General features: G+C 32.9%; 1 protein-coding gene across 1 annotated transcript in view; it reads left to right on the forward strand.

The window, feature by feature from the left end:
* Window positions 1–18,627, forward strand: part of LOC124357295 (DNA repair protein XRCC1) — a 62,035-nt gene that overhangs the window by 36,559 nt on the left and 6,849 nt on the right. The window contains exons 8-10 of the mRNA XM_046808956.1: window positions 6,024–6,137; window positions 13,295–13,453; window positions 14,514–14,792. Coding sequence (XP_046664912.1) covers window positions 6,024–6,137; window positions 13,295–13,453; window positions 14,514–14,792 — 552 coding nt within the window. The remainder of the gene's footprint in view (window positions 1–6,023; window positions 6,138–13,294; window positions 13,454–14,513; window positions 14,793–18,627) is intronic.

The following is an 18,627-nucleotide window of genomic DNA, read 5'->3' on the forward strand; positions in this document are numbered from 1 at the left end:
CGAAGAAAGCTAAGAGAAGAAAATAAAATTGAAAGTGATAGGCCTAGGCCTACACATAATGATAACTGGTTAAAATTTCAGGCTAGGCCTAATCTAGGACGAGAAGTGGATGCAAAGAAAAGGAACCAATTCATCACCGGAAAATCTACAGAGAAACATAACCTTACAACATCTGATAAAATGAGGTTCTTATTTGTTTCTAGGCTGAGTGCTCGAACTGAGTGTGAAGACCTGAAAACATTTCTGGATAGCTGTAAGGCGGGTGATTACATGGTAGAAAAGCTTAATTCAAAACATCCTGAGTTATATTCATCATTTAAAGTTGGCATTCCATCCAATTACTACAGTGACATATACTCACCTGATTTTTGGCCAGAGAATGTATTCGTCTCAAGATTTATAAACAAATTAAGAAAGACTAGATCTACCGAATCTTTAAACCGGGAGAATGGTCTAGCCCAAAAAGTTTCTTAACAAGTAGGCCTAGATCAAACCTTAAATTAGGTCAATGGAAATTAGTTGACCTATATAAGTATCAGTGTAGGCCCACAGCTTACCCTGAAAAAAATCAGTACGACTGCTTGGTTCCTATGCCTACCATAAACCAAGAGTTAGCTAAAATTTTCTTCATAAATATACAAGGTTTAAGGGAAAAATGCGAAGAACTGGAACTCCTGTTATGTCAAAACAAATACTTTGTTGCATGCCTTGCAGAACATTGGCTGAATACAGATGAAATTGAACTATGGGTACCTGAAGGCTTTTCTCTGGGCAGCAGTTTTTGTCGCAGTGTTCATATTCGCGGAGGGGTAAGCATATATGTTGCTAATAACCATATTTTTAAGGAAATTTACCTGAAGAATTTCTGCAATGAACTCCATTTTGAAGTTACTTGTGTAGAACTCACAGAATTCAATCTGATCGTGGAGTCCCTTTATAGATCACCAGATGGTAGTACAGAAATATTTCTGCAGTCATTGGAGAAACTTTTAATCTTTCTCTTTCGATTAAAGTGCAAGTTAATCTTGTGTGGAGATGTAAATGCTCATTTTGACGTTACTACTAATAAAGCTACAGTAGAAAGATTTCTGAATGTATTAAGGCAATTTGACATATATTGCACAAACAATAAGCCTACACGTGGAAATTCATGCTTGGATAACATAATTACCAATTTGAAACCACATGAATATATTACAGAAGTCATACGACCATCTTTGTCTGATCATGATGCCTTACATTTTGAGTTTTCGGTGAGTAAGCCTATTTCTTACACACATGATAGGCCTAGTCAATTAAAAACCGTTAGATTGATTACTCCCAAGAACATAAGTTACTTTATGCAACTCCTCGAAGAGGAACAGTGGTGCCAGTCTTTTTCACCTGATTTAACAGCTAGTAACTGCTTTGAAAATTTTTTCGAACGATTTTTGACCTTATTTGAGACTAGTTTTCCACTCAAGAAGGCTAAAAAATTAAAAGCTAGTACAGCTAATATGAATTTTAAAAAAGGTTCTGCTTCAACTGGTTGGTATTCACTGGAGCTGGCAGCAATGAAGAACCAAATACTACTTTGTAAAGACATGTGTAATAAATATAGCAACGATCAGCTCTTGCTATTATTTAAGAACCTGAAAAGACACTACAGACTTGCACTACGAGCAGCTAAAATACAGAAAAATGAAGAAATAATTGAACATTCTTACAACAAATGTAAAGCGGCCTGGAATATCATAAATAAAACAGCTAAACGCAGTCCAGTCAACAATCTTGGTAGCAGCATCCAGCCTGATGACTTCAATAACTATTTCATCACTGCTGTAGAAGATATAAGTTTAAAAGTCAAAGCTTCCCCGGAGAGTGCAGTGCAGTGTCTTAAAAGTGTAAATTTGGTGTCAGCCAATTCGTGTTGTGTCTTTTCACCAGTTAGCTCGAATGAGGTGTTTAACATAATAATCTCGTTAAAAAATTCCTCATCCAGAGATGTCTACGGACTGTCCAGTGACTTAATAAAAAAGATTGCTTCGGTGATTATTGAACCATTAACTTATTGTTTTAATAGGTGTATAAATGATGGTGTTTTTCCAAATAGTTTAAAGTTTTCTAGAGTGGTACCTATCTTTAAAAAGGGTAATCCAGATATACCCAGTAGTTACCGTCCGATCTCTTGTATCCCAGTCATAGGGAAAGTCTTAGAAAAAATTCTTAAAATACAAATTTGTAAATATTTTGAGTCTTCTGGTTTGTTTAATGATAGTCAGTATGGTTATCGTCCTGGTAGATCAACTACACATGCCATTGATGGCTTAATTAATCAACTTTTACTGACCTTAGAGAGTAAAAATGCTGCCCAGGTCACCTTATGTGACCTGAGTAAAGCATTTGACACAGTCAACCATGTAATTTTATTGAGTAAGTTGGAATATTACGGTTTCTATGGCAAAGATTTGGAAATTTTGAAGTCATATCTTTCAGAGCGTAAGCAATTGGTCGACCACAATGGCAGTTTGTCTGAAGTTTTAGAATTTAAGTTGGGAGTACCTCAGGGGTCTGTTTTAGGGCCTATACTCTTTCTAGTTTTAATTAATGACCTAAGCAATAATTTGTCCTGTTACTCTACAATATATGCAGATGATACAACATTGTTATCTTATCATAATGATGTGGATCAGCTAAAAATAATTTCAGAAAACACATTGTTAGAGGCAACTCATTGGTTTGAAACTAATGGACTATTCCTAAATAAAGAAAAAACACAGCATCTGTTGGTAACCTTAAAAACAGAAGATCTCTTAGATTCATTAAGTACAGTGAAGCTTTTAGGTGTAAATATTGATTCTAATCTGTCATGGAAAACTCATATAGCCTATATCTGTAAGAGATTGTCTAGAGTGATTTATTTACTTGCAAACCTTAAAAATAAAGTGTCTCCAAGATATTTAAGAATGGCCTATTTTTCATTTTTTGAAAGTATTATAAGATATTGTTTAATTGTGTGGGGTAATGGAATAGGCATTCAAAAGGTTCTTATTGTACAAAAAAAAGCTATACGAATCATAACTGGCTCTAATCCGCGTGATCACTGTCGACCTCTTTTTAGGCAATTAAACATTTTAACTGTTGTAAATTTGTATATATTTGATGTATTAATGGTAATAAAGAAAAATCTGCATCTTTATACACAAAGAAATGCCATACACTCTCATAATACACGAAACCAAGAAAGAATTGAGCTGCCTAGATTAAGACTTTCAAAATCAATGAATTACCATAAAAACATGGGAATAAGGCTTTTCAATAAGTTACCAGTTTCTTGGAAAAATTTAAACCATCGTAAATTTTCAGAGAGATTACATGAATGGCTTGTAAATAATCCACTATACAACCTAGAAGAATATTTTAAATTTAATTTTAACACTTAGTCTAGATTGTGTATAGGCTAGTGAGTACTATTGCTTAATAGGATTGTTTTTAAAACACTATTGTGACAAATTAGTCAACTAATAGTTTCTAGTATTGACGATGTCTATTGCTTGTTATGTGACTTGCCGAAAGATAAATAAATGTCTTTAATTGTCTTTAAGGCGTATATATATATGCTTCTAAACAGACTGATAAGAGTATTTAATAAGATGTCCAGCCCCTCTTGAAGAAGGGTTGCTCTTCTCCAATCTGCCCCAGGAGATTTAAATGGCTTGAATGATCTTATTGCCCATTTAATTCTTTTGTGTGTGAATAGTCTGTTGGACCACTGTCTCTTTTGAAATCTCTCGGCTGGATCTCCCCTCAACTAGAGAATAAATATCCTCAATTCAAATCAGGTGACTCCCCCCCCCCCCCCCGGAAAGTGCGTCTCCAGAAGCAGTTCTAAGGTCTCCGTTGGCCTTTACTAAAGTTCCCATTGGGTTAGTGTGATCAGTTTGGAGAGTTTTATGAAGCCTGGCAGCCTCTGGTAGGCTGTTAATGTTTTTGCAAAAATTTCTCCGGGTTCTTCTTTTGTTCTTCCTTAGTTCTCTTTTGTATTTGTTTTGGCCGTGTAGATAACGGAGCCAATCTTCTGTCCTTTTTGCCCATTTTAGTAATTTTCTAGTTTTATTTCTTAGTGTTTCTAACCTCCCACTCCACCACAGCACGTCTTTCTTCAGCCTATTTTGTCTGAGAGGGCAGTTTTTCTCGTAGGCCTTTGTTTCATTTTTCTGGAAGGGTTCTATTTCTTCCAACTCTTAGAGACACTAGAGGTATCCCCTCCAGTCGGTAGATTTAGGAACCCTGTGGGTCATGTTTTTTTCCTCTATCTCCTCTATGTTGAACCTAATAGGGCAGTGTTTCGATAGTGAGGCCTCCTCTGAGACGTGCCACCTTACAATGTTTATGTTTTTGAGTCCTGTGGATAGGGTTATGTCTAGGACTTCTTGTCTAATTCTGGTAATAAAGGTGGGACTGGACCCTTTGTTCTCCAAAACTAAATTATTACAGAATATAAATTGTAGAAGTTCCTCTCCTCTTGGGTTTATGTTTGTGCTTCCCCAGTAGGTATGGTGAGCATTGCAGTCACAGCCGAGAATGAGGACTGAACCTCTATCTCTGCAATAGTCTTTCTATTTCTTTTGGTGGGCAGCTTGTTAACGGGTTGGGAAAATAGGCTGAGGCTATGGTAACCTCTTTCATCCCTTGCTGTGATGCCACTTTCACAGTAGCCACCACAAGATCTCTTGTTATCAGATCTGTAATAGGAAAGGCTGTTATATTTTTTGAAATTAGGATACATATTCTGGAATTTTCAATTGATCGATCATATATGAGATTACCAACTTGAGTCGTCAATCCTCTGATGCAACCTCTGTTGATCCAAGGTTCCTGGATTAGGGCGATATCCAGGCCTGTTGAGATAAACCTCTTACCATAGATGTCGGTTGCGCCCTTAGCATGGTGAAGTTTAATCTGTATAAGGTGCATACTTACGCTTCTTTTCCACTTTTTGAGTGCTGCTAGAGCTCTCTGGTTTGTTTCAATTTTTTGGTATTTCTGTACTCATTGTGTTCCCACGAGTAGCGGAGATCTAAAGGTCACCCCAATCATTGTCCCGCTCTACTTGGGGAAGGCTAAGTTTAAACTGGAGGTCGCCAGGTATCCAGAGCTCGCAACGACCAAGCACACAAAATTACACAGCCTTCGCATATGCTTTTTCACCTTGGCTTGGATAAAGAAAGAAATTTAGGTTTAGTATAGTAGAGTATAGTTCGAGCCAGATTTTTGGGAAGATTTCCCGATAGGTGAGGGTAGTACAAAATGAAAAATGAGTGTGGTAAGGATAGAGAAAGAAGCCCACCAGATCAGCTCAGCCTGATCGGAATAATCAAAAAGATGTCAAGAGGTGAATCAGGCAGTTCCCAGGTGTGCGCACATGAAAATACAGTGCTTAAGAAGAGAGAAGATTGCTTGAACGTCAAGTTGATACTTATTGGGATTATTTTACAATTTTACAGTGTGTTTTATTATTTGTAAAGTAATTTTGTGTACAGTAAATAAAATCTAAATTTCCCAGAGAGCAAAAAGTTTGAGTAATGTCCAGCAAAATCATAAAAAACATTATTCACAATGTTTTCCTTTATTTTATTTTTTACCTTATTATTTTAGATATATGTATAAAAGTTTGTATTTATATAAAAAAATATTGCCATATTTTATGTAAAGTATGATAAAGTTAGTTAGAAAGTAACTAATTATAATAAATATGTTTGTTATAAGAAACTTGTTTGAAAATATTTAGAAAATTAACAATTTATTACAATTAATATAGTATTTAGTATATCAAATGAAGGTTTTACTGTAAAGACAGTTGTTTAAAAAATTATTGGTCTATATTTTATGGATTTTGTTTTAGAAAGCTTTAACTGAAGTTTTGCATTTTTGCCCAATTTAATTGCTGCTACTGGCCCTGCATTGTCCTCAGTAAATGCTTCCTCAATAGGTTAATAGTTTGTACACTGTATTTATTTTTCATTTCATTTTATGTTTTGCAGATGTGCTTTTGTGAATACCCCTAAGTTCAACCAGGTTCGTGGAAGGGGAAAAATAGTGAAAAAAGAGTGGATTGAAGACTGCTATAATCGTCGAAGACGGTTACCATGGCGCAGGTAATTATGACATTATGTTTTCATTGATGATGGATGACTTGCATGATTTCAAACTCTCAAATATGGATGTTTAGATGATATGGTGATATTCAATATTATAAATAATGTCTGAAAATGGAATGAAGCTGGGCAAAGATTTGAACTCATTTATCTATATATATATAAAAATGAATGTTTGTGTGTTTGTCCTTTATGGAATCGTAAAATATTATTGAACAATCATTATGAAAATTTGTATGTATATGTATTTTTCCACGGAGAAGGATTATATGCCATACCTATTGATGGAATTCGCCACCAGGCGGAGCTGCAAAAGATAAAAGTTTTCAAAGCGTCTGCACACTATAAACTGCAATTTACGATAGTTACGTATATTAAATAACCAAACAGTGTTTGAAGGTGCTAAGTTGTGATGTATATTTGTATTTTAAAATACATTTTTCATTGAACATAAAGCTTGAGTGTTAGACCACTTTAGAATATAGTATATGTAATTGTATAATGGCTATAAACGTACACTTTTTACATATTTTCTTGATCGTGGCATCAAGACAAACTCTACATCGGTGTTGGAAATATAATTTACTGAACCAGAAGTGCTCATGCACGGGCAAAGCTTATGAAAAGCGTGTGAAACCGCAGGAAACAGCTAGTAACAAATAAAATAAATAAGTCATAAGTCATCTTTATTGTACATTAAAATACATTCATACAGAAGAGGTGCACTGTCAATTAATATATGCTAAAGTATAGATATAACATAAATTTATAGCAAAGAGGCTGAACTAAATAATAAAATATATTGGCTAGCTGTTAAAACTTTACATGACAATAAATTAAAATACAATGCAAAAAACAAAGAATAAATAAATTATATGTATCGTCGGCGAATAAACAATACCGCCTATCTGCAATTTTTGGGTGAATTGAGTTATTGATGCCAGCGCATTCTGTGGATGAAAACGCAACCTATTCCGATCAGTTTACTGTTAAAATCCGACAGATAGCGCTTCAGGAGCCTCTGAAACAATACCGCGTATCATAATTTTGTTGAAAATACCACCTAACTACGCAGTCACCATTACAACATGCTATGTAACAGGTGAGCTCCGACTTATATAACTTCTACAAAATTATTTTGTTGGTTTTATCACGTTTCTTAGTCTAAGCTTAGCAGTTATAAGTTATAGTTGTATTATTAAGTATTAGCTTTACTTGAGTTCAAAGGATGTCGAAGATATTGAGCGATAAAAATATGTCTGCAGATAAGCGGTATTACTTTCAATGGTAAGGTGTAGTTAAGCGGTGTTGTCAATATGGTTGAATGGATTTATTTTCACTATCTAAATAAATTTAAATAAAATAAAATTTTTGTCTGTACATTGGTCAGAACCAAAAAATTCATGTTTACTTTTTTGTTTCATACACTTTTATGACCGAAAATGACATTTAAAAAATGTCTGCCTGTCTGTCGAGTTGTCGGTTTGTCTGTAACGTTTGAAGGTCCACTTTTCTTACTTTATAACTACAGAACGGCTGATAAAACTTGTTTGAAACCTTTTATTTATGGCTTAAGAGCAATGCGTACTAACACTTAGGCTATAGAAAGTGTTTGTGCAATATTTCCAAACATAATGGCGGCACCTTAAGTAGTGTATATTTGAGTTTGAGGTTCCCTTTTGTAACCTTATAACTTCAGAATGGCTGAAAAAATGTGCAAATCTTTTTAAATGGCCCAAAGACATTATGCAGTTACATTTAGGCTATAAAAAAATGCATGCAAGACTTCAAAGCAAAATGGTGGCACCTCAAAGTAGCGTGCCGTGTGTGTTTGAAGACCCTTTTCGTGTCCTAATAACCACATAACTTAATATTTTAATATTAATTTATATATATATTTTTAGGTGGAGAAAATATACTCATTGACGAAATGTTAACATCCAACATTGAGATGAACTTGGATAACATGCCTATTGTTAATAATGCCAGAGGGTGTGGATGCAGCTGACTTCTTAAGTGAAGTTATTGATGTCAACATTGAAAAAAATTATGAAACAGATTCACTTGAACACAACAAAATATGTTTTTTGTCTGGTGTCATCGAACCTGAAGATGAGTCAGAAGTATTCGACGAAGAGGCAAATCATACCAGAAATGAAATAACTGACCAGCAAGACGATTTAGATCATGAATTCAACGCTGACAACATATTCGAATCAAGCTCTGATAAAGATAATGTTCCATCCGACTTAGAATACGAACCTGAGGCAAGAATTGAAAGTCGTCAACAAAATAATCCTGAAAACGTTCCTTCCGACTTAGAAGATGAACCTGAGCTAATAACTGAAATTTGTCAACAAAATACTTCAGACACTTCTCTATCACCGAACCATCATAATGATGAAGAAAGAGACCCCTGTGTTACCCGAGCGAAAGAGGAAAAATAACAATCAAAGTAATTGGAAAAAGAACATTAATAAGAAACTCAGGATGAGTGGCGAAGCATACTTGGGTTATCGAAGGACCAAAGACGGCGTAGTGCACCATGATAAAGTCAGGGGTGAACGAAAATTGGGACCACAATGTGGTTCAAATAAATGTCGCAATTCTAAAAATAAACATTGTTTTAGTTTCACACAGGAACAGAGAAAATCTATTTTTAACAATTTCTGGGCTGGAATGAACTGGGATCAAAGAAAGGTTTATCTCATAAATATGGCAGTTAAAACTGAAAAACAAAGAAAGACTACTGACGAAGAAAAAAACAGCAGAAGAAATAAGATATTAAATTATTTTCTGACTGCTGATGGTGTCAAGAAGCAAGTTTGCCAAAGAATGTTTTTGCAAACACTCGGTATCAAGCAGTGGACAGTCCGCTATTGGGTTTCTGGTGATCAGTATATAGGTAAAGAGCCTCTTGAAAACCACATTTCAGCTGGGATGGTTCCACAAGGAACGACTACTAGACCATCTTCAGCCAAAAAGTTCAAAAAACCACATGCAAAAGAGTTCGCTAAACAATTTCTTGACATCATTCCTAAATTACCATCTCATTATTGTCGACACGACTCAACACATCTCTACTATCGACAATAACAACAATAAAACTACAATCGAACAAAAAACTACAATCGAACAGTTCACACTCAGATGGAGTGTGACTCTGTTCACAGCACAATAGAAACTGCCCTGAAGGATGTGCCAATATATCTGCCAAGCCAATATAATGAAGCAGCATTAAAAGCAAGGCGAATCCCCTTTCCGTACCAATCAAAATACCTGAGCTATTCTTTTTTCAAAGACTTCTCTCAGCAGAAAACCTTGATTTATGATTCAATTAGGCCAGGTAGTAGGAAAGGAGACCCGACTGTGTATGATATAGTGGCTATAAGATACAAACCTAACAGGAAAATTTAAACAAAACTTAACTTCAAATCGAACTATGAAGAGTTGCCAAGACGGCCTAGGTCAAACAACTTCACAAGTGAGTTTTTCCCCTTGTACCAAAACAAACTTCCGATTAAGACATCAAAATATCATCTGCAAGAACTTAAGAGTGTTATCCCTGAAGATTGTCATCCATATTACGACTCATTACCTCATAAAGCCTATTTTAATTAAAGCCTATTGGCAAATTTTAAAGCAGTGAAATATTGTTCAAACTTGGAAAAGACTGAACTATGTACCTAACAATTTAGTGTTTTAATGGATCTCGAGGTATAATATTTTATCAGTAATAGTAATAAACAAACTATTCCTAACAAATTGTGTCAATTTGTTCCCTTTGGTAAATACCGCTTATATTATGGTTACCTTATTAAAATTGAAAGCTAATACCGCCTAAGTGCGAAAAACAAAACCGCTTATCTACAACCACGAAAAAAATACGTGGCAATACCGCCTAAGTGCTTTAATAAACTGACGAAAGGCAAAATATTGTATAAGATTATGTTAAAAACCATCAACAACATGGTTTCTTTGTTAGTTAAAAAAAATTAAGCGTTTATACTCATCCGTAATAAAAATAATCAGTTCCTTGTGGTTCCTGTAAAGTTACCCAAACTGTAGATAGGCGGTATTGTTTATTCGCCGACGATATATATATATATATATATAATATACTTGTAAATAAATTATATATAAAAATCAATACTATTCTTATAAACTAGTTTAATTAATTAAAAATTTCAACACTTAGTAAAGGACAGATTTAGACATGTGCTCTTAAAGTAAATGCCATAAATTTTTGAACACTATAAAAACAGATGAAAAGCCAAAGTCTCTCTCTCTCGTACTCAGTAAAAAAGATGTTTCCTTTTTTATGTAATCTGGGAAATGGTTAAATCAGCCAATGCAGGTATACTATGGAGATTTTTCTTAGTATGTGGTTTTGAATGGACACTGTATCAAAGAAGAATTTCGGGTAACATGGGAATGTACATGGTTCCTACTTAAAAATTTATCTAAGTTACTTCTGATGAAAACTACACATTGATATATAAACAGGGAGGGAAGGAGTACAGTTTTTAGATTTTTTCAACATTATACATTTTTAACATTTTTCTGCAAAAGCATTTTCCAGTCTCCTCTCATGATCTTTCTTTTACGTAAGGAACACTCTAGAAGACTCGTTGGAGGTTCCCAAAAAAATCAAACCATAGGATATTAAGGAATCAAAATAAGGAAAGTATACTTGGCAGAGGGTTAGATGAGCAACAACTTGAGAAAAAATAAGAATGGAGTAGAAAGCTTTGTTGAATTTAGGAAGTAGTGAACCAATATACTAGTGCCAAGTGAGGGAATCGTCGAAGAACAAACCAAGAAATTTATTACAAATAACAGTATTAAAAGTCAGGTTGGAGATATGAAGTCTATCTGAGGAGTTTTGCAATGATTTAAATGAAAATGTATACACTGTGTTTTATTAGGATTTAGTTTTAAGCTTTTTGCATCGAACCAGGAATTGAGTTGTTTGATACTTTGAATTAAGGATTGATGGACATTTTTGTTACTTGCTGAGGCAACTATGGAAGTGTCATCAGCATACATTAGAATTTGAACTTTGGACATGAGTTCTGGAAGATCATTGCAATAGATAAGGAAGGGGAGTGGACCAAGAATTAACCCTTGAGGGACACCCGAGATGACTTTTCCATAGCTGCTCTGAACATTATCATTCACAGCCACCCTTAGTTGACAATTCATCAAAGATGATTGTAGTCAGTTCAGGGCAACTCCGCCAATGCCATAAAATTTAAGCTTAAATCATCACTTCGAAATCAACACAGTCAAAGGCCTTGGATAGGTCACAGAAACACCAACAGCAAAGCATGACACATCCACTGCCCTCGAAACCCTGTCCACAAACTCCAGAATGGTATCAACTGTACTTCTCTTAAGGTTTTATCTTAATACCTATCTTTCTACATAGTCATTCCCCTTAAGCACAATAAGCTAGCTAAGGATAAGATTTAAATTCTCTCATTAAAGAAATCTGCTACGGTCTAACGCAATGAAATGTTCTCCTTTATCTTTAAAATTTTTGGTTAGTGAATAAATAATTGATAGTAGTTGGTGATCTCTGATACTAGTTAGTGATCTCTAGGTACTAGACCAGCATTGTGAGAGGTAGAGAGAGACATTCAATCCAAACTGTTCTCTAGCAAATAACAAGAACAAGGTTAACAAGATTTTTTAGAGTGAATCTAATGTCATTTGTTGTGGTTACATCAACAGAACTACAATTAACAATTTATACATTTATAATTTCATCCTCTGTTCAAAGATGAATTATATCGGCCCTTTATGGTGCCAAAATATAATTTCTTTCAGTAATTGAAGAACTTCTTTCAAATGTTTTTGAAAATGTGAATATGAGTGGTACTCACTGTATTTACTGTTACTCTGATCCAGGTCTTTGGAGAGTTTAAAATTCATCCACTGTAGCTGTTGCTATAATTAGCCCAACAATTCTGTTTCTTAATGCTCAAATAAATTTGTCCACTTTCAGCTCAATTTTATTTGTCTGTCAACCATAAAACGTTTTCTGTACTCGCCAAAAATAGAAGTTTCAGAATCCTGAACATTCTGAAATTGTTTTGTCAAGAATAAGGTTCACCATGCCTTGTCATACACAACTCGTGTCTAGTGTCTCAGTAAGAATCAATATGAACTATTTGTACTTTATCCCTTTGCAAAAATTCGTCAGTAGTAACAGACTGATATCTCAAACTCATGTTTGTCTGTCTGATTTTCCCTTATTTTAATCTCTTTCTCTGACATTAAAAATATCATACATTAACTTTGCTAGTGTTTTTTTCAATTTTTTTTATTATTGCCTGCTAGAATATTTTGAGATAGCATGTCAGATTGATTTTGAATTTGAAAAAAGGTTGTCACTGTGATGTTGCATATATTGTTATGATGGATGCTCGGTGAGAACTTTGCATCAATTCTGACTCGAGTGTTGGGTAACATGTGTTCCTTAACTTTTAGTTTTCAACACTGCACTAAACATCTAAATGTTCCCTTGTACTACATTTTCTTAATGATTTAATTGTACATGAACTGAAAATAATACCCATAAGGAATGTCTATGAAAGCACAATCCATAATGCTATGTAGTTGACATTCTGACTCTCCATCGTTGTTTCGAGTATAATGCCTGTAGAAATGTGGAATGATCTTGTAATTTTTTTTAACATGGTGAATTTTTCAGAAATAACAAAAATAAATTGCATAAAAACCATGTTAATCAAAATTGCCAGACGTTTTCTATGCATGTCATGGTTTAACGATGTGATTCTCGTTATATTGTAATTCTGCTGGTATGTACTCGTAGTTGCAATTTCAATTATTAAAAAAATATTAATACAGTAGCCGAAGAAAAAATTAAATTAATATAATAAACAGAATAGTGTGATGGGTATATGTGCAAAAGTTGAAATGTATATTTAAAACCAGCTTTACAAAATATGACAAAAGTTTCACTATCATTCATGAGACCAAACAACCCCACGTTATCATTTTAAAACTGTTCCTATTTTTCAACATGCTTCACACATAAGCGTACTATTCTTACAATTAGTGTTGATATTATTTTACATGTAATAAATAATTGTTACTTAACAAATTTTAAACTTACCTGAGTTTTTCAGGTTTGCACTGGATAGAAATGATGTTGGTACATCAAGTGAAGAAGAAATTTGGGAGGAAGAGTCAGTCCCATCAACTAGCAGTGTGAGCACTACTATAGCCAGTGGCATACATAGGCGAAGTGTTAGTTCCGGCTCAGATACGGAAGAGGAAATTGAGAGGTACAAGACAGGTTTTGATGCATCAGTAATTATATTTAGAAATATCTTTCTTAATAAGTTGTAAAACATGTTTTATTTTTAACAAAATGTACTGTGAACCTCTGATATGAAAAAGTTTGAAAAGAGTAATAAATTTACCTTTTGCAGGGTTAGTGTACAAAGATTTTTAAAACAGGTCAAGGATGGTTTAATTATACAGCAAAGTATATATTAATAAAGAAATATTTTGTGATCATACCGTAAGGACATATTAAATAAAATATATTTTGTTGTCATATACTGTTAAATTTCCATATAATTTGCTTAGGTTTGAATGAACCATAGGCATGTCTAGGATGATTAAATGGTGGGGGAAAAGTTACTATTACTAGGGATCATAGATATGTTCTTTACCTTTCAGTCAGTGGAAGTTTTCTCCCAGAAAATGAATATAAAATGCAGGCCTGCTATAATTTGATAGTTTCAGTTTATTTTACTTTTACTGGTAATCATAAGATTGGCTATAAATCAAACATTTTGGCTTAAACATCCAATTTACTCTTTTATGTTTTACACACACGTTTTAGATATAACAAACGTAGAAGTGCAACAAAAACAGTGAGTAAAATTTAATCACTTTTTAGATTAGAAGATAGATTTTTAATAAAATAGGACTTGGCATAAAATCGTAGAATTTTTTCCTGAGATATTTGTTAAGTTTTAAAAATAATACTGTCAACACTAAATTATAACATTAATTGCTGTCTACCGCAGATAAAACAAACTTAAGTAAACTCATATTAAGTTTTAAACAACACTAAAATACTTCATTAGCAACACAATTCACTAATACTCTAGTTGCAGATGAACATCTTTCCTTGAATAATTACTAAATGCTGGTCTTTTGTTGTAATGTCCTGTTTTTTTTAGTTGCTATAGCAAAAGAAATGAAAATCTACTAATCTGAACTGTTAGTTTTAATATGACTTCTATTTAGCGCTTGTTAAAATAATATAATTTTAATATTTGTACCAATACAAATATTATTATTCAGCATATTACAGTTCTTGTTTATTTTTAGGGTTAGAGCTCGACAAACAGCAAACAAACCAGTTACACCATCAGATCACAAAGTGAAAGAATCAAAGAAAACTGACAATTCAGTACTGAACAAGAACTTAAACAAAACTGACCCATTTGAAGATGATACAGATGTTGATAGTGGATCGGAGAGTCAAACAGCCAAGCTCTCTCTGCCACATTTGCCTGAATTTTTTGATAACATTGTATTCCACATTGCTTGTGATATTGATGACGATGAAAGAAGAAAACTGAAGCGATACATCACTGCTTATAAAGGGTATTTAACTAAATTTAAGTTACAAAACATCCATTGTTTTTCTGTTCCCTGTACTTCAGGTTTATTCAGGAAACTTACTATAGTTTAATTTTCTATTCTATAAGAGTACTCTTTAATGGATAGGAAACTGAATATCTATTGGTCCTTGGAGGAGTTACTTTTGATTTAACCCTGCTACTAATAAGAGGCTGATATCAGGCATTATAGTTGTATTCTAGGTGGTAGCGCCTGATGTAGATACTTTTAACAGACCTAAATTTTTGTTATTACGTCTTCAAAATATACTCAATATATCGGTATTGATACTAATAGGAAGAAAAATGTTCGGTTTACTTAAAAAATAAGCTTTTTGATCAATTTCCTGTTCAAAAATAGTTACAAGTCTGGATAATCAAAAGTGAACATTAAAGTTGTACTTTTTTGGCAAAAGTTCCAATTTTAATCATCTGTACTTGTTTTCCTTTTCTTTTACTTCAATACGTACACACATTTTAATCTTTTACTCTTTTTGGTTTTGCCCAAAATTAAATGCCCTATTTGTTTTTTTTTTGTTTCACCGCTTTTGTACAAATCATAAATTTTAAATAAAGGTTTTTTTTTTAATTTGTAAAATTTTTTTACACAATGGCAACATTTAAAATACATAATATATACTTATTATTTATAAAGAAAATGTTTCTTAAACATTCCTGTATAAAATGGTATATGATATAAATATAAGGCAAAGTCCGAGGCACAAAAACACTCCACCACTGAGAGGAATTAGGCTGCCAGTTTCAGGGTTAAATTAATTAATTATAACATATAAAGATTTTTCTAAACCCAAGTTTATTTTTAAAAAGCTTGGTGCAAAGACCAAATTTCAAATTTTGTACATTTCAAATATTTTAGTAATCATTTATATTAATCTTTATTCTAACATGTATTGCTTTCCATTTTGTGAACTTACACTGGTCCTACACTTGTTATTGTGTACAGTATAAACTTATCAACATGATTGAAGTACTATTGAAAATTCTAAAGTTTGAGCTAATGTTGGTATATTTTTCCTTCTTGTTAGTCAAATATAAGTAGCTATGAAAATTGTGCTTGTTGTTTTCCTCTTTACAGCTTGGTTTGCAAGTAGGCTTTTATTTTATGTTCACATTCCTCTTAGTGCGATGTTTGAAATCTGATGGTTTCATAGACTTGACGTTTGGAATCTGGAGTCACTTTTGTCTTAAGAGACCCAATAAAAGTCTGGCAATGAAGGTCAAACAGAAATAGCTAAATTAATGTACAATAACTTATTTGGCAGATTAATAACTGAAAATTAAAGTAACATAAAAACTGCTACTTCCACTAAAAAATTAAATTGTTATATTTTTTACAATAAATTAAAAAAACAAATGGCTAAAGATAGTCTTGATTTATAGATTTACAAACGTGAGCAGGATTGGTATTGATTTAACACGTCAATTTTTGTTAATACTTTAGGATCCGATATCAAATTGGCATTATATAAGCACGTAACCTAGTTTTTTTGTCGAATCAATAGAGAAATTTTTGTATAACTGTTACGTGTTTAAGTACTCAGAGGTGATACAAATATACCCATAACTTGTGTATTAACAATGGAATGTAAATTTAGATCAATGTTTTTTGACTAACCACATCTATTGAAAATAGTTCATATTGAGCTGACACCTGCTCATTATTTACAAACGTGAGCAGGATTGGTATTGATTTAACACGTCAATTTTTGTTAATACTTTAGGATCCGATATCAAATTGGCATTATATAAGCACGTAACCTAGTTTTTTTGTCGAATCAATAGAGAAATTTTTGTATAACTGTTACGTGTTTAAGTACTCAGAGGTGATACAAATATACCCATAACTTGTGTATTAACAATGGAATGTAAATTTAGATCTATGTTTTTGACTAACCACATCTATTGAAAATAGTTCATATTGAGCTGACACAAATGCCTCTGGCTAATAGTAAGGTGGTACCTTGTGCTGATGGCAACAAGTGAAAAACATCTCTCGAAATAGTATATATCACATATTCTAAGTTCTAAGTTTTTGATGGTCTGATCATGAAGAAATGAACTCACTTAACCAAAACTTCCTATAAAAAACATTTATTTTAGAAAATCCTATAAGAACATTTATTTTAGAAAATCCTATAAGTCATAATTTTCAGCCAAATAGAGCTGTCTTCATATTAGTGGTTAGCTGACTTGGCTATTAATTTAAGTGTTTGACAGTTGGTGTTAGGAATTAAGAATAAAAGGAGTAAAATTAATTTCAGTTATGAAGCGCTATGAGTTTTAGTTTATAGAATATTTTGTTGTATTTTAGAAACTTCTGTTTAAGGAAGAGCTAAAGAAAACTCAAAGAATGTAGCGGGCTATAAAGAGTGGCACATTAGTCACAGTGATTGTATCGGGAGCTTACATTGAGTGCAGCACTTGTCAGTACAGTTTAATTCAATGAAAAACACTAATCAAAGAACAGCTGAATTTAAAAACTAAATTGTATAAAAACTGAATATTCTTAATATTTATTCTGAACAGCTGTCCTTTAAGTCTTATTGAGCTAAAACCAATATGGTATGAGAACAAATATTTTCATTTGATATTTTAATCTTGTTTGATACCATTCCATTTTTTGATCCCCACTAAAACTAGTGTGGCTAATGAGCGATTGCTTTCTTAAAGAAAATTTCTGTATTCATTTCCTCAAAAAACTAGTTGTGAACTACGCAGTGTAAATTTGCTCTCAGCTCCTGGACTATAATATAGCACTTGTCCATTATTATATATTTACAATGAAAATTACATCTTAAACAGCTAGAATAACACGATTACAGACTTTGCCGTCATAATGTGTTACAAGAGACACACATTTTGAAAGTTGGTATTATCATCTTCTTTAACCTTTTGAGTGCTCTGGTATTGACTGTGTCAACAATAATATTTTTATTTTGATAATATTTTATTACATTACTCTGGTCATCTAACCATATTACCATATTTAATGTCCCTTACTATCAATATAGAGGAAAGAGAGTTTGTGTCAATTGCCTCTTTAACCCTCCAACTGTTAACCAACAAAATTTTGTCGGTCATTGCCGCATCTGTAGTGTTAACCGACAAAATTTTGTCGGTCAAACATTTCCTCGTATAATTACTTTTTACAATATTTCGGGAAGAAAAATGCTAGGGGACAGATAAGTTTTATTCCTCTTTGTATTATGGTTATGACATAGCAATCTTGTTATTTTGAACGTAAAAGTAAGCGCGACGCCGTTTGTTGTGAGCGTCATGTTGCCGCTGCTGTTCAGTATCACTTTCGTGCCAAGCTGTGGATATTTGTAAGTTTTAATAGTTTTATGCGTGTTTTAGTGTCACATTTAATGTGTAGTGTGTTGTTGGATGTCGTAGTAGTGTAAACATATATCTTAGAATAAATCAATTTCTATTTACTGAAATATGTTTGAGAAATTATCAGCTCTGTGTAGGCTATGGCAAAATGACTTGGCTAAAATTCATTTCACATAGTTTGTTATTGTTTTCACCTACTAAACGTTATTTATAGCACTCTTTTAAGCTCTGAAGTAACTATTTAGTTTTGGTAAATAGATAGTTTTCACAATAAAATATATATTTCCTGTAATTTCTTTGGTTATATATAATAACTGTTTGGGTTATTCTATAATTTTTCCATATATTTAGTTATATTTATAGTTTTCTAAAACTACATAATATTTCCTATTACTTATTAACCATAAATTTATAAATTTTGATATAGTACAAGCTTTAGAAACCATTTTATATTTTGCTGAATG

The sequence above is a fragment of the Homalodisca vitripennis genome, chromosome 3 (assembly GCF_021130785.1).
Source record: "Homalodisca vitripennis isolate AUS2020 chromosome 3, UT_GWSS_2.1, whole genome shotgun sequence".
Lineage (NCBI taxonomy): Eukaryota > Metazoa > Arthropoda > Insecta > Hemiptera > Cicadellidae > Homalodisca > Homalodisca vitripennis.